The 15,244-nt window shown below is 46.3% G+C and overlaps 1 protein-coding gene across 1 annotated transcript in view; it reads right to left on the bottom strand.

Annotated features, from left to right (window-relative positions):
* The window catches only part of SUPT6H (SPT6 homolog, histone chaperone and transcription elongation factor), a 32,255-nt gene that overhangs the window by 12,363 nt on the left and 4,648 nt on the right, over positions 1–15,244 (bottom strand). The window contains exons 2-21 of the mRNA XM_036122033.2: positions 10,022–10,163; positions 9,087–9,245; positions 8,914–8,990; positions 8,363–8,555; positions 8,041–8,125; positions 7,150–7,423; positions 6,668–6,769; positions 6,304–6,420; positions 5,422–5,511; positions 5,073–5,215; positions 4,283–4,431; positions 4,032–4,130; positions 3,411–3,540; positions 3,176–3,326; positions 2,798–2,952; positions 2,420–2,615; positions 1,875–2,014; positions 1,635–1,752; positions 436–512; positions 37–172 (exon numbers count right to left, since the gene is read on the bottom strand). Coding sequence (XP_035977926.2) covers positions 37–172; positions 436–512; positions 1,635–1,752; positions 1,875–2,014; positions 2,420–2,615; positions 2,798–2,952; positions 3,176–3,326; positions 3,411–3,540; positions 4,032–4,130; positions 4,283–4,431; positions 5,073–5,215; positions 5,422–5,511; positions 6,304–6,420; positions 6,668–6,769; positions 7,150–7,423; positions 8,041–8,125; positions 8,363–8,555; positions 8,914–8,990; positions 9,087–9,245; positions 10,022–10,130 — 2,700 coding nt within the window. The 5' untranslated portion in view covers positions 10,131–10,163. The remainder of the gene's footprint in view (positions 1–36; positions 173–435; positions 513–1,634; positions 1,753–1,874; positions 2,015–2,419; positions 2,616–2,797; positions 2,953–3,175; positions 3,327–3,410; positions 3,541–4,031; positions 4,131–4,282; positions 4,432–5,072; positions 5,216–5,421; positions 5,512–6,303; positions 6,421–6,667; positions 6,770–7,149; positions 7,424–8,040; positions 8,126–8,362; positions 8,556–8,913; positions 8,991–9,086; positions 9,246–10,021; positions 10,164–15,244) is intronic.

A 15,244-nucleotide genomic window follows, 5' to 3' on the forward strand; every position in this document is an offset into this window, starting at 1 on the left:
TTGTTCAGGTCCCAAGAATGGGGGCTCCGGCATTACCTCCGATTTCTTGCTGTTCATATAGAGAATGGCCAACTCATTATCAACCAGCTCCACCCCAATAGAGGACAGCTGTTGGCCCTGGTCCAGCTCATGCACAATGCGCTTCACATCTTCAATCAACATCTGGGCGTCCCTGGAGGGATGAGGAGTTTTGGGTCAGGGCTCTTTCTGAATTGTTTCTCAGGAATAGACAGACTCAGGGCTGGGATGGGGGTAGGGTGGTAGGGAAAGGGCTTTGAAGACAAAGAACTACCCCCCGGGGATGGGAAATTTACCAAGGGTCTACAGAGGCATATGTCCGCTTTGTTAGAGGCATATGCCCGCTTTGTTAGAGGTATATGCCAGATTCAATAAGAAGGGATGAGTTAATTTAGTCTGATCCCCTGGTGCCCCTACCTGTTTTCTCCTGCAACTGTCACCACATGAGGCTTTTTGTTCAGAAGAAATTTCTTTAGGGTTTCAATGTCTTGAGCCTGGATTGAAATAAAACTGGAACTAAATGGCTCTGAAGATAGGGAGATTTCTAACAGTTTTCTCTCCCTAAGTAGTGCCAAGACCTTTTAAGACCAGAGAATGGTAAGGTCCAAGTTAGACATGATGCACACACACTGTCTAACTGGAACATAAGACAAGGAAACTAAGATCTCTGGTTTGAATGTCATATATCCGTTAACATTTTCTAAAGTTACTATACTTCTGGCTCATAGTTGGTTGTGGTCAAACACACTTGGGTCTTCCTTTTCTTCTTTTCCTTCCTTTTTAGTAATCTTTACACTCAACGTGGGGCTTGATCTCAACAACCTTGAGATCAAGAGTCCCATGCTCCTCTGACTGATCCAAACATACTTGGGTTTTGCTAACATAAACCACTATTTGGTTGTCAGGACTATTGTAATCTCATTTCAGTGTTTTTTTTTTTAAAAATGGTTGTTAATGGGGTGCCTGGGTGGCTCAGTAGGTTAAGCGTCTGCCTTCCGCTCAGGTCATGATCCCAGGGTCCTGGGATTGAGCCTGACGTCGGGCTCCCTGCTCAGTGGGGAGCCTGCTTCTCCTTCTCCCCCCTGCTTATGCTTTCTCTATTTCTCTTGCTCTCTCAAATAAATAAAATCTTAAAAAAAAAAAAGGTTGTTAAAAATTACTTTAGGATGCACCTCTCTTGGCAAAATGGAAAGATACCATTAGGTTAAAAAAAATTCAGAAACATATACGTGAGATGAATTCAAATTTCTCCTTCCTTGGAAAAAAACACTGAAAGGCTAAAGCTGGGAAAAGGTTGGCTTAATGCCTCACTGGCTTTCAGCTGCTGGAACAGGATGACCCAGATGCTGGTAAGAACTAAGGCCATAATGGCAGCTCCCAGAAGCACACAAGGCCTAGGACTTGGCCTCCAGCCAGAAGTAAATTCTGCACCAGAACTTGAGCGCCATCTACTGCTTATGGAAGTGAGGCTTCTCCCAGGACTCCAGGGTTCAGCAACCAGGTAGAGATAACGAGGGTCTTGCATGGGACGTTGCGTAGACCATAAACACATATCCCCATGGAATTGTAAAATGCACTTAAGGTGTACACTTGGTTACCCCGTCCCAGCCACTTGCCTTCTTTTCCCGTTCTTCCTCTCTCCATGCAGTTCGCCGTTTGGTAAAATGGGGCAGCCGAAGGAAGTCTGTCACTTCTCCTTCGCCGTTGACCAGGGCGCAGAACACAGGGTGATCTCTGCCAACCAGACCGGAAAAGAATAGTGCAACAATCAGAAATAAGAGAATATAACTAAGAAAAGAATGAGATTAGGAAGTCAGGGAAGGGGTGAGGCTGGGCAGGCACAAACGAGCAGGTACCTGGCAGAGGAGAAAGCGATGCCTAGAACGCGGATGCCCTTCCCTTGGTTCTCATCCATAAAGTCATCATCTTCCTCTACCTGTTGATCTGGCCGGTAGGGTGCGACCCTCAACCAGTTGTAGAGTTTGCGACTACAGGCCTGAGGAGGAGACACACCAGACACTAGGGCCGAGAGGCTCACCAAGTGTGCCGTGGAAACAGATGCAGGTGCGCATGTGCCAAGGTTGTACTGACATGCGCACTTGCTCCTAGCCCTTGGCGGGCTTATGGTGCTAAGGCATACCTTGCTTTTGGAAACAGGGGAGTATACAGAGAACAGTAATATAAACAAAGAACGTTTGGATTGGGGGTGGCAAGCCAAGAGGCTGTTCAAATGGGGAGGTCTTGGAGTGATCCATGGCCTTGTTTGCGCTCCCTGTGATTACCCTCCCCTTGCCCTCAGTGCTTCTCCATTAGCTAGAAGACTACTATTAAGGAGTTCCTGCACTCTCAGCTCTAGTTTGGGGAAATCACAGGACCAAAGACCATGAGTTTCTGTCTTCACCTTTATGACATATTCTTTGGCTTCGGCCAGCAGCTTGTTCTTGAGTTCTTTGGCCATCTGCACATAGAGGAACTGCTGCAAAGCTCGTTCGATGGCCATAGTGCGCTGCCGGTTCCACTCCTGCACCTGGTGGCTGAACTCATCTCGATAGTAAAACTGTTTGATCTCTTCGAAATATGTCTGGTCATTACCGTAGCTGAGGAGAGACAACACGGCAGTGTCGGGGATGGAGGACAGGGGATACTCAGATGTCCACAAACCTTGAGTGAGCCAGGGACAATGGCTCGCTCAACTCTGAAACTGCGGTTCACATTCTTGAAGGACCCCTCCCTCATCGAGCCCTTCCTCAAAGAGCCCCCACCCCAGAGCTTTGCTTACCCTTCTACCCCCTTCATGTCTATACTGATGTCAATGGTGAGTAGCCCTTCATCTTCAGCCAAGCATATCTTGAGGAACTGGTCATCTCTCAGTTCCTTAACAGGCTTGTTCTTTAAGTATTTGAAGGAATAAGCGTAGTGGGCCTCATCCACATCCTGCAGACATCAAGAGGAATTATCAGCCTACTGATGCCCTGACCAGGGGATGCAGGGAGTCCAGCTCTTAGAGAAGGCTCAGATAAGCTGGCTTGACCTTGGGAGAAAAGACTGCCTCTCTGCTCACAGGCAGACGGCTCAGCTGCGCACGAAAGCAAGAAACTCAGTTCAGTCGACACAGACCTGGGCTATGTCTTGGATCAAAACCCTTCACCCAGCTCACCTTTCTACCTTTCTTGGTGGGGGTTATATTGAGCTTGGCTCTCTCCTGGAAGGTCTGCCTCAGCACCTGTCGGACAAGGGGCTCTCGGGCAATCTGCAGGGCTACCATGTAGCGGGCACCTTCCAGCACAGCTTCTGGCGTAGGGAACTGGCTGTGGGGAAAATGGGGCAGCTGCAGGATGACAGTGTCTGGCCCTCAGGCCCCTCCTCCTGCCAGCCACTTGCTGCCCGCCTACCTGCAAACGTAATCCTTGGCCAGCTCCAAAGGCTCTGCAGGGAACTGCTCTGTCTCGTGCCGCTGATAGCTGTCCCGGAGGTTTTCCCCAAATTGCTCCGGAGTAAGCCCAAACTTTTTGGCCAGACCATCTGAAGCAAACAGGAGGGTGAAAGGTAAGACAACAGCTGGGCTGACAAATTTCTTTGCTCTCTGAATCCAGAGCAGCAATTCTGGGCACTAGACCTTAAAAAGGTCATGAAAAAGCAGGACCAGGAAGTTTACAAGGAATAGTAAAACTGCCTTTAAGCACCTGACAGGCTGTTATGAGGCAGAAGAAACAAGAATTTTCTGTGACTCCTGGGCTCAGAACTAAGGTGGAAATTATAGTTTACTAAAAGAACATCTCAGAGATAGGATGGACTCCATCTCTCTGATCATGTGAGCTTCCCATTCCTTTAGGAAGTTAGGGAAAGGCCTGGCCATTACTGTGGGGTGGGTGTGGGTGCGGGGGGGCCAGTGTTCAGAACTGGACTGGTGATTCTCTCAGATGTCAAGTCCTCTTCCTGCCCACCAGCGACTACCAGGGAACTCCCCTTGCTCATGGCTACAAAACCCAGGACACAAAGCAACTAGCTTTTACCTAGCCCAGCGCTCTGGCAGATGGTGTACATATCTCGGCGGGAGGCCTGTTTGAGCTCTGGGCCCCTCTGCTCCTCATCTTCTGCCTCTTCACCCTCACCTGGGAAGAAATCATGAGTTAGTGCTCCAGTTTCCAGTCATTCCCGAGGATCTGACACATGTAGAGAGAAGCCCCAAAGGGCATTCAGCCCAGGTCGTCCCAGGGGACGGCATGGCCATCAAGCCTCCTGGGTTTTCTTTTCCAGCACTCGCCTTCCTCATCTCCCTCCTCCCGTACACGCTTCAGCTTCTTGCGGCTGGCCTTGGCAGCATTTTGCATCTTGGGGATATCACGACCATAATAAAGCAAGAAATGGTTGTAGACATCTTTCAGCTCATCCATTGACTGCACATCCTTAAGCCTGGAGGAAAGAAACAGAAGACCTCAATTATCCCTGAGTAAGAATATAAACCCAGTTCTGCTACAAGAGGTCCAATTCCCGTGAGGCAAGATCCCAACTGGGATGGGTGCCTGTATTCTTCAATTATTAGAGCTATACAGCACCACTAGACCATGACTTACTTGCAACCAAGGTATCTTAGAGAAGGAATATGTCAAATGGTGGTCGGTGGTTGTTAGAAATGTAGATGAAGTTGAAGCATCATATCTCTAGCAAAGTTCAGAGTCCTTGAGAAGTCTGCCCCCCCACCCCCCAGCTTCATGACAGTGGCCACTGAAGTCATCTGCTCCCTTCCCACACTCCACACTGATTGCAGGCTCATCAAGCCACTTTCTGGTTATAATTTGGTTTCCCATGTAACTTTACATGCAGGGAATTCTCAGATCGGCAAACATGACTGTCTTAACCTTTTAACATTTTACATCAATATAGATAACTAAGATGATTTTGCCTGCCAGAAAGATCACTTTTGATGTGGGGACAAATTGGATTTCTAAGGGACGGGCCCTGTGCTGAGGATTTTGTAGGTTATGCTGCTCCCTGGGGGCCCGCCTTTGGTCTGAGCTTATTCCTTATAATGGAATAAACCCTGCACACGTCACCTCTCCATGTCGGTGGTATCCAGAGCCCGGATGCCATCAGCAAGGGGTTTGTCAGGGTCAGCGGATATCTGCTCGTACTGATAAGCCTGCATCTTCTCAAATAGCCGTGTTAGGTTCTCTTTGCGGATCCTCAGTTGGGTCCACTAGGAGGAGACAAGGCAGGAGTAGGGGCTGGTGTTTGGCCTTGGAGACCTGAGGCTGCTCTGTTCCTTACTAGGAGACCCTGGGGGGGAGCTTGACAGGCTGGGGAGGTTTGGGCTGCCATGGTATGTATAGGAGGCTTGGGCTCCGGTAGTAGTGGTGCCCAATCCACACCTCAGCCTCTTAGCGGGGCACGGATCCATCTTACCTTTTCATCCCACTGCCACACCCTCCACAGGTCATTGATGTGCAACTCAGGTTCCACATACTCCTTACGGTAGAAAGCAATAAAAGGCACCTAGAACGGCAGGGAGACTGCAGTCAACCAGAGTGGAAAGATCTGTAAGGAGCTCCTTTGCCAGAGGGGTAAAATAGCACCAGAAAATTCAACAGTCGGAAGCCTGACCTCCCTCACAGGCTCCTTAAGGGCATGTGCTCTCCCCCATAGTGGAAAACGATGCTGCAGATAGGTAGCATTGTTCTCCTGATCACTAGAGTCTCCTTTGGTTCTCACACTCTTTTTTTTTTTTTTTTAAAGATTTTATTTATTTATTTGAGACAGAGAGAATGAGAGAGAGAGAGCACATGAGAGGGGGGAGGGTCAGAGGGAGAAGCAGGCTCCCTGCCAAGCAGGGAGCCCGATGCGGGACTCGATCCAGGGACTCCAGGATCATGACCTGAGCTGAAGGCAGTCGCTTAACCAACTGAGCCACCCAGGCGCCCTGGTTCTCACACTCTTGAGCCAACGGACCACATCTGAGAACAGAAGGGGGCTCCCCACCTGACAGGTAGCTCCCCTTTCCCTCACCCCCAGGTGAATTTTTTTTGAGACAGAGAGAGAGAGAGAGAGAGAGAGAGAGAGAAAGAGCATGCGCACAAGCGGGGGGTGGGGGTGAGGGTGGGCAGAGGGACATGGAGACAATCTAAAGCAGGTTCCATGCCCAGCGCAGAGCCTGACGTGGGGCTTGATCCCACGATCAGGACCTGAGCCGAAATCAAGAGCTGGACACTCAACTGACTGAGCCACCCAGGTGCGCCCCCCCCAGCTGAATTTCTAACCAATGGGCCATTAGAGAGCTTGAGGTGCTACCTCAAAGTGTTGATTTCGCATGAAGCCCAAGGCTTCTTTAATCTTCTGAATTGTGCTGGGCCCTTTTCGACTGAAGCTGCTGGTTGGCTGCCCTCGGTCTAGATAATCACAGCTTTCCTAGAGCCAGAAGAAAAAAGAAACAGCAACAATGCTGTTACTTGTTTCGTCTTACCATGCGTGAAACTGTTTCATGTCAAAGGATAACCTTGTCAGATGAAATCCAGAAAAATCTCTCATACACATACACACACTCATACTGTCCTGTACTAGGCACATAGACATCTGGGGCATGGGAGGAGGAGGTCTTCATCTTGATGAAGTGGCTTCCAGTTCATGTCAAACAGAAGGATCTTTTTTTGGATACCTGCAGAGAAATGGTTGGTGTGGCAAAGGCATTCCTGTAGATCCAGTCAGCTTCTTCTTCTAGTTCATCATCTTCAGCCCCCTTAACTGGGATGGAGCGGAGCTGTGGGGGATAAGACAACAATGAGACTGACTTTATCCTGTATCCCCTGTGGGAAACACACACCACTTCAGGAGAGAAACGTGTGTTCCAGACACACATTTCCGGCACCCTGGAAGAGTGTTGTCCTGGCATGAAGTAGATACCTTATGTATCTACTAAAGAAAGAGTGCCATTTCAAGAACCATAAGCAGCACAAGAGCCTTCTCTAAGAGCTGGACTCCCTGCACCCCCTGGTCAGGTGGGGTTCAAAGCCAACTTCCTACATACCATTCAATATCAGATTGTTGTTAGACTGTTCCTCTGCTACAGCGCTTGGAGCAAGGAGGCTCAGGACAGTGATTACACATGGGCAGAAGTTACAGAAGCTGGTGCTTTCTTACCTGGAACCTCTCAGGCAGGTCGGTGGCTCGGATTTCATTGTCCTGATCTGTGAGGTGGCTGCTTTCCAGCTCGCTGGGCTCATACATCTCGAAGATGCTCCTGCGGCTCACACGTTTCTTGGTGGTCTTCTTGGGGCGCACTCGGATCTCACCCTCAGCCTCATCATCCTCATACTCATACTCTTCCTCCAGTTCTTCATCATACTCATTGTATTTCTCAAACTCATCATAGTCAAAGTCCACACCAAAAATCTCCTGGGCTTCCTGCAGGGCCCTGTGGGTGACAGCAAGAGGCAGTTGGCCCAGGTTCTGGTGAGAGGAGAGAGATGCAGCCCATGCATAGATCCTTGACTTGCCCCAAAGGAAACAAAGAAGATTAAGAGAAAGGTAAATGAAAAAAGCATATTTACTGTGGAATAAAGACTTAGTTGGGGGATATTTCTGGAAGAAAAAAAGCCCATGGTTGGTGTGTGCCAGTGTCAGGGATCAAACAGCAACAGGGCAGATAGGTCCACACTCTGCTCAGCAGATCCATCTTTTGCTAAGACATTACAGTATTCCCTTAGAGCAAAAGCTTTCCTGCAACAAAATTATACTTAGAAGGCCAACATATAAATAAATAAACACGGAGCTGCAGGTGTAGAGGGAGGCTGGATGGAGGCCTACACACGTGACTCCACCCTGAGCCCACACTGGCCCTATAATGCAGAGAGCTCTCAGGGCTTCTAGGAGCAGTCTGACATTCCTGCCTAGTAAAGGTTATCTGAGGCGGGGAAGCAAAAACGTTGAGAGCTGGGACGTCTCATTTTTGGCAGAAACCTCTGACATCCTCCTTCCTGACTATGTCTACTCAGATGCCTTTATCACCACCCCGTACCAGACCCCACTCACGCATCTGTGTATCCGGGAAGCTTTTTCCGCCACTTAGGTTTTTTCAGAGGCTGTCCATCATCATCCACAATGAAGTCATCAATGTCTGGGCAGGGAAGGAAGGGATTAGTGCTCAGAGGCAGGGCATGACCCAGGACTGAATGGCTTTAGTTCCTATGTGAGTAGCCACTGAGGAGAAGAGTAGGGAGGCTCCTGCAAATGAACTTCTTTCTGTCAAATGCTGGGGGCCTGTAGCTGAAGAATGGTTTCCCACCCTGCTCGTAGGGGCTAGGCAATCCCAACACCCACCCAAACCCAGGCTTCCCAGCCTGATGCCACATACCTGATTCTTCATCATCTTCCTCCTCCTCCTCTGGAGGAGCCATGGGGGCCTCCACGGCTTCCTGCCCTTCTTCCCCTTCCCCGTCCTGGAAGATCTCCTCTGCAATTGCCTCTTTTTCATGTTCCTCTTTGCCATATTCCTCCTCGTCGTCATCCTCGTCATCTGACATTTTTTTGACACGTCGGTATTTTTGCTAGGGGTGGGAAAACCTGTCTCATCAGGGTCTGAGGGGACTGGCATAAGGATGCTTGCTTTCTAATCTCACTCCCATTTCCCCACCAAAGTTCTGCTGACCAAGGGGATGGCAAAGAACACGTTACGTGATGCTCTTTCAGCACCAAGGCCCACCCTTGAAACTCTGACAAGCCTTTCTCTAACAGGTACCCAGATCTGGGATGCAAATCTAGTTGCCACAGCACAAGGGCACAGAGCAACTTTCTCTTCTCTGATGCTTCCCAAACTGTTCTGGAGGTGCCTCATGCCCCAGAAATCACTGAATTTCAAGGCCTTTTTCCTTCATCCCAGGGACAGAGACAAAGAATGACACTTACTCCTCTTTTGACTTTGACACCCAAATTCTCCTCAATGAGGTCAAAATCATCATCCTCCAGGCGGTCATCAAAAGATGCTGGAGAAAACAAAGTGTTACGCATGATGACGGGGAGTCCCCTTCTCCACTGCAACTTCCACCCCAGCCTCGCTTGACTGAGGAGAGACTACTCACTGCGTTTTCTCTTCTTGTGGCCAACATCATCTTCTGAATCACCAGAGTCACTACCCTCATCCTCCTCCCCTTCATCTTCATCGTCATCATCATTGATAAAGCCTTTCAGATTGCCTTGCTCATCCTGATCATCTAGGTTCTCCTCCTCCTCCTCCTCATCTGGAAAACATGCATGTTTGAGGCATGGAGTTTGGGTAACGGGCTGAGGTGGGGCAGGGCCACCTGCTTTACTGTGATTCTCTCTCTGCTCTGAAGCTAAGGATATGAGTGCCATGTTAACTTTTCAGCCTCATCTAAAGATGTAAAACATGGCCACTGACTTAGAGGAGCAGCATCTGGAAAAGGACGATCTCCTTTCTATGTTCACCACCTGTCTTTAGGCAAGATGATTTTCCTAATTACTTGGGCTCTTCAAAATCACACTAGGGGCTTTAGAGCCACCAATAATCTTTGTTTTCCTCTTAGTTTATAAATTCAGCGGCTATATTACTTCTTTTATCCGTAATTCTTTTGATAAAACTTACGTTTACCTTTCTGTCTTTAAAGCTATTTCATGGTTCTACTCTGCTGAGGGTCACTAATGGTTGACTTTGGCCAGAGAAATAGGAAACTGGGCACATAAATACCAACACTCCTAGGTCTCTACAAGAGGAAAACATTACCTATGTATTTATTTGTTGGTTTACTGTCTGTCCCCTCCCATTAATGTAAACTCCACGACAGCAGGGTCTTTATTTTATATTTCTAGTTCTAGGCACAGCGTCTGGCATATAGCAGATGCTCAGTAAGTATTTTCTATAAATTACTGAAAATTCTCAAGCTGGTACCTCATGTGTGATAACTTCTGTGCTCAGCCTGAGCCTTTCATCAGCAAGAATCCAACTATCCAAAGCTTAGCAATAGTGGGGAGAAGCTTGAGGCTGGGGCCTCCTCACCGTCATCCTCCTCTTCCACAAATTTCTTGGTGACTCGGGGCACCACTTCGCCTTCATCATTGTACTCTTCCTCTGACTCCTCGGCCTCGCTTTCCACAAAATCAGACATGGCTGCAGCTTCTCACGGCCTGCCTAAAGATGACTAGGGAAGGAAGGAAGATGGGGATAAAAAAAAACGAGACACATGACTTTACAGAGTGCCCTTAAACCTTTCCACAAACAGCCTTTTAGCCACATGCCACTGTTCTGCCTCCTCAATCATTCCCACCTAAGGAGGAGACAGTAAGAATCAGATGGCTCCATTGCATCCATTTTCCACTCCTCCCATGGTTACTCCTTTCACGTGTGCCTTTAAAAAGATGATTGATTACACTGGACTTCTTATATAGAGTTGACTCTCCAACAGCAGGAGTTTGAGCTGCATGAGTCCACTCACAGATTTTATTCGATAAATACATAGAGTACTGTAAATGTATTTTCTCTTCCATGTGATTTTCTTGACATTTTCTTTTCTCTAGCTTATTTTAAGAATATGGTTATAGTACATATAATGTCCAAAATGCGTTAATTGACTATTTAGTTTATCATGTTATGTTATCCCAGCCAATAGTAGGCAATTAGTAAAGTTTTCAGGGAGTCAAAAGTTATATGCAGATCTTTGACTGTGGGGGAGGCCAGGGCCCCTAACCCCTGCGTTGTTCAAGGGTCAACTGTAGAACAAAGGATTTTATCTCATTTATCATTTGGGGGCAGGAAGGGGTGAATGAGGAAAGAAATTAGTGTAGGAGTGATTACAGAGGTAGGGATATGGTAGCAGTGAGATTATATGACTCGCTCATAAGAGATTTGGGAAACAAGTGTGAACTTAACGCCTGGCTGCTGACAGAGTCAAGGAAAATTCTTTCCAACAGATTAAACGACACTTCATGAACCTGAGCCACTTGTGTGACTACTGGTTGGGAGCATCTGGGTGGAGAAGGGGTCTCTTTAGAAACATTAGAACCATAACTCTATTTTTACCATTTACCTCCCCAGCAAAAAAAAATTGAAAGTGACTTCCATGGCCTACAAAATAAAGGCAACACAGTTAAGTGTAAAGATTGCTGGGCTTAAGAGAAAAGATCAAAACCTGGTCCCATCATCTACCAAATACATAAGCTAAGCAAATTATTGAATTTGTCTGGATATCAACTTCTTCATCTGGAAAACAGGAATAGCACTACCTACCTTGTAGAGTAGTTAAGACTATTACATGACACGGGGGAAAGAACCTAGTTTACGGTTTCAATAAATGTTAACTGAGTGTGAATTTGAATCGTGGGCCTAATTTTCCTTAGCATTCTGTAATTTTGTACCAACCAGTCCCAACTTTGTCTTCTACTTCCCCGCTTTCGGACTCATCCAGAGCCTGGAAATGGCAGAACCATAACATGGGAGTTTTCTGGGCCTTGTAGAATTTATTTATTACATTTATTTATTTAAACGTAATAAAGGGAGGGGGAGGGAGAGAGACTCTCAAGCAGACTCTGCACTGAACATGGAGCCCAACGCAGGGCTGGATCTCACCACCATGAGATCAGGGCCCAAGCCGAAACCGAGAGTCAGATGCTTAAATGACTATCCTACCCAGGCACCCCACACCTCGTAGGACTTTAAAAAACAGCACACGTGGGCGCCTGGGTGGCTCAGTTGGTTAAGCGACTGCCTTCGGCTCAGGTCATGATCCTGGAGTCCCTGGATCGAGTCCCGCATCGGGCTCCCTGCTCGGCAGGGAGTCTGCTTCTCCCTCTGACCCTCCCCCCTCTCATGTGCTTGCTCTCTCTCATTCTCTCTCTCTCAAATAAATAAATAAAAAATCTTTAAAAAAAAATAAATAAATAAAAAAATAAAAAACAGCACACGTCACACACATTGTAACATCAAGATCCTAGATTCTGGAATCCTGAAGCTGGCTGCTGATAAACTCAGCATCAGTCCTCACCTTGTCCTGAATTATGGTCCACCGTGTATGTGCCCATTTTCCACACCTAAGACCATAAGCTTCTGGATGTTAGAGACCAAATCTAATTGAAGGGCTAATAAAAACCATGAAAATATAAATGACAACACGAGAGCATCAGAAGGCACTTTGTGATTCTGTACCAAGTAACATATCCTTCTAGGTGCTCTGCACAAAACAGGAACAGCTAAATATCTGTTAAATAAATTACTTGCTTTTTCATACTGCTGCCACCTTCCCAGGGAAAGATGGCAGTGGGATGGGAAAAAAGAGGAGGCTGGCTAACAGTTACCTGAAATGGTCTGAGCTCTAGTAGGAGCCTTAAGTGGTATGGCTCTAATTTTTCTGAAAATTACCTTACTGATATCAACTTATACCACAACCAATTAATTTAAGATTGAACTCAAGAAACAAAACTGAAGGTACTGAGTTCTGGTGGAAAGGGAGAGGCAATGATATGGTCTTATGTTCAATTTCAGGCTGAGGTTTCATATGCCATTCAAGCTTTACTGAATGCCTGCTGTGTACATACGTTCTGCTCGGACCTAGGGATTTGAGGATAAACAGGATTGTTTGTTATCAAGGAGCTGACTTCTGGTAGAGGGAGAGAGATATGAAAATAAGGACCACAGAACAATTTTACGTATTCTATGTAGAGAGCAGGCACAGGAAGAGAATTAGAAACAAACCAACCCACAACACTCACACAAAACCCAAGCAAAACTAATACAGGCCTTTCCTTTAAACAATTAAAAAACAAACCAAAAAAAAAGCGCCCAGAGCAACAGTAATCACACTTCTACCAAGTTCCAGACACTTAAGGAACACCTGTTAACCCCTACACTGTCCTAGGACTTATAGTGCACTTTCTCCATTCAACAAAGGAGATGACAGACTCACAAAGTCACTTGTTCAAGTTGATACAAATACCAACTGCAAGAGCTGAGGTCTGAGTTAAAGTGTGTCTGACTCCGAAGTCACAGTTGTACAGTTGTTTCTAATATATCAGTAGGTCTCCAAGTGTGGTCAGGGGACCACCTCCTCCCATCTCTCATGAGTGTACAGTGGAGTTTTCCAGAGGTAGTATGATGTGCAGTATCACAACACTGAATGCAGAAGCAGATATGAAAATCCACCTGTATTCTATTAAGGGAGACAATAAAAAGATTTGGGGGGTGCCTGGGTGGCTGGCTCAGTCAGTTAAGCATCGACTCTTGGTTTCGGCTCAGGTTGTGATCGCAGGTTGTGGGATCAGCCCCGCATTGGGTGGAGTCTGCTCTCTCTCTGCCCCCCGCCCCCCACACTCCTGCGCACACACTCTCTTTCTCAAATAAATAAAATCTTTAAAAAGATTTGGGGAAAAAAAGTAAAACAGTGTCACGCTTCTCACTACTTTTGAAGATTACAATTGTTTTTTATAAAAGTATTATTTATGTTAAAATGTAGTGAGCTTATTATTTTTTCTCCAGCTTTACTGACATGTAATAGACGTAAAACACTGTAAGTTTAAGGTGTATAATGTGTTAATTTAACATACCTGTATACTGCAAAATAATTACTTTTTTGGTGGTGCTTTATTATTATTTCAAAATGAATTAATATACCCAATTTAAATTTCTTATTTGGTAAACATCAAAATATAAAAATCTCATAAACATCAATAGATACAACTCACATAAACGTCTTTGCAATCTTCAATTATATTTATAAAGGGGATCCTAAGATTAAAATGTTTGAGAGCTGCTATACTATACAGTGACACACCCCACAGGGTGGTGATACAAGTCTTACAGTTAGATTGATGCTCTTTTTTTCCCCAAGACTTGTGTCCTTAAGGTAATATACTTTCAGTACTGTAGAAAGTGAGTATCTAAAACTACTAATTAAATCTGGTGCTCTAATTTGAATCCTGACATCGCCCCCCCCCCACCCCGGCCCTGAACTAAGCCATTAAAAATAGATTTGGGTACAGCAGCCCCCACACATGGCTTGCTTTAATTAGGCTATCAGACCCACAAATTCAGTCTTACAAGGCCTCAACATCTTCACATTAAATGCCAGCTCCTGCAGACCAGATGCCCTCCAGTCTACTTAACAGAGAGAAACAGACAGCCTACCTGATGAAAACAACAGCTTTTTTTCTGTCCCGGGAGGCAGCTGGTGCTCTGTGCTACACGCAGCTTTTCTCCCATTCCCTAGGTTAGCAATAGAGTACATGCTGTGCTCTAGCGGGGGGAATGCTTCCAGTCTAGCTCACTGCCAAGACTTTCAGTTAAAAGAGGTGTGCCAGAAGCAAGCCTGACTTGCTGCAACTCGCAGGAGCTAAATGTGCGGAGGGTTCCGCAGCAGCACTGCAGGCTGAGGTTGGCAAGCAGCAACTATTCCCCAACAAAAATACTCTTTATTAGCGTATGATTATTATTAATGTATGATATCTCAGCTGATCCCAGCACAGTTCAGGTTTTTTATTTAGTACTTATGCTCTTGAATTTTCCCCACATTCAGACCGTAAGTTAAATGTGCTAGTGAAACAGGTCTAGAAGGGGCACGGGGTAGCGAAGGGAGGCTTCTCCAGGCAGAAGCACAGCTGCAGTCCAAGATGTGGCTCAAAGGGAGAGGTTGGCCGTTACCATGACATTCTCTGGGAGAGGAATGGAGCTGGGATCACACTGCCACAGGGAGGCCCTCGGCAGTCCCTCCTTTTGAACAAGATGATGTAGGAGGCAATTAAAAGGAGACCAGAGCAAAAAAAGATGTCTGTTAATTCCCTTCACTGCCAGCTTCAATTAACATTTACTTCTATATATACATATACATATAGGATTAAGCTCTGTGCTGGGACTTGGGTATATAAAAATGAGTAAAATATGTTTTACCTTGGTAGAATTCACAATCTATCTCAAAAAACTTGTAAATAAAGTTATGACAAAGCACAATGAATGTTGTATTACAGTTATACACCAGGACTACGGGAGCAATATGAGGAGAGAGAGGTGTCAGAGAATGCCTCAGAAAAGGTGATGCCTGAGTTGAGAGGACTTAAGAGGATAATCTGGAAAAAGCAACATGAGCAAAGGCTTAGGTTTGAAAGGGCCTAGTGGTATGGGGAACAGCCCCATAAGTCTGGTATGGAGTTTCAACTCTAAGACATTCTGTATTTTATGAGCAAAAGCCTGGGACTATTCCAAAAGTGTTCACAAGTGACTACCCAATTTGGAATTCAA

The sequence above is a fragment of the Halichoerus grypus genome, chromosome 2, assembly GCF_964656455.1.
Source record: "Halichoerus grypus chromosome 2, mHalGry1.hap1.1, whole genome shotgun sequence".
Lineage (NCBI taxonomy): Eukaryota > Metazoa > Chordata > Mammalia > Carnivora > Phocidae > Halichoerus > Halichoerus grypus.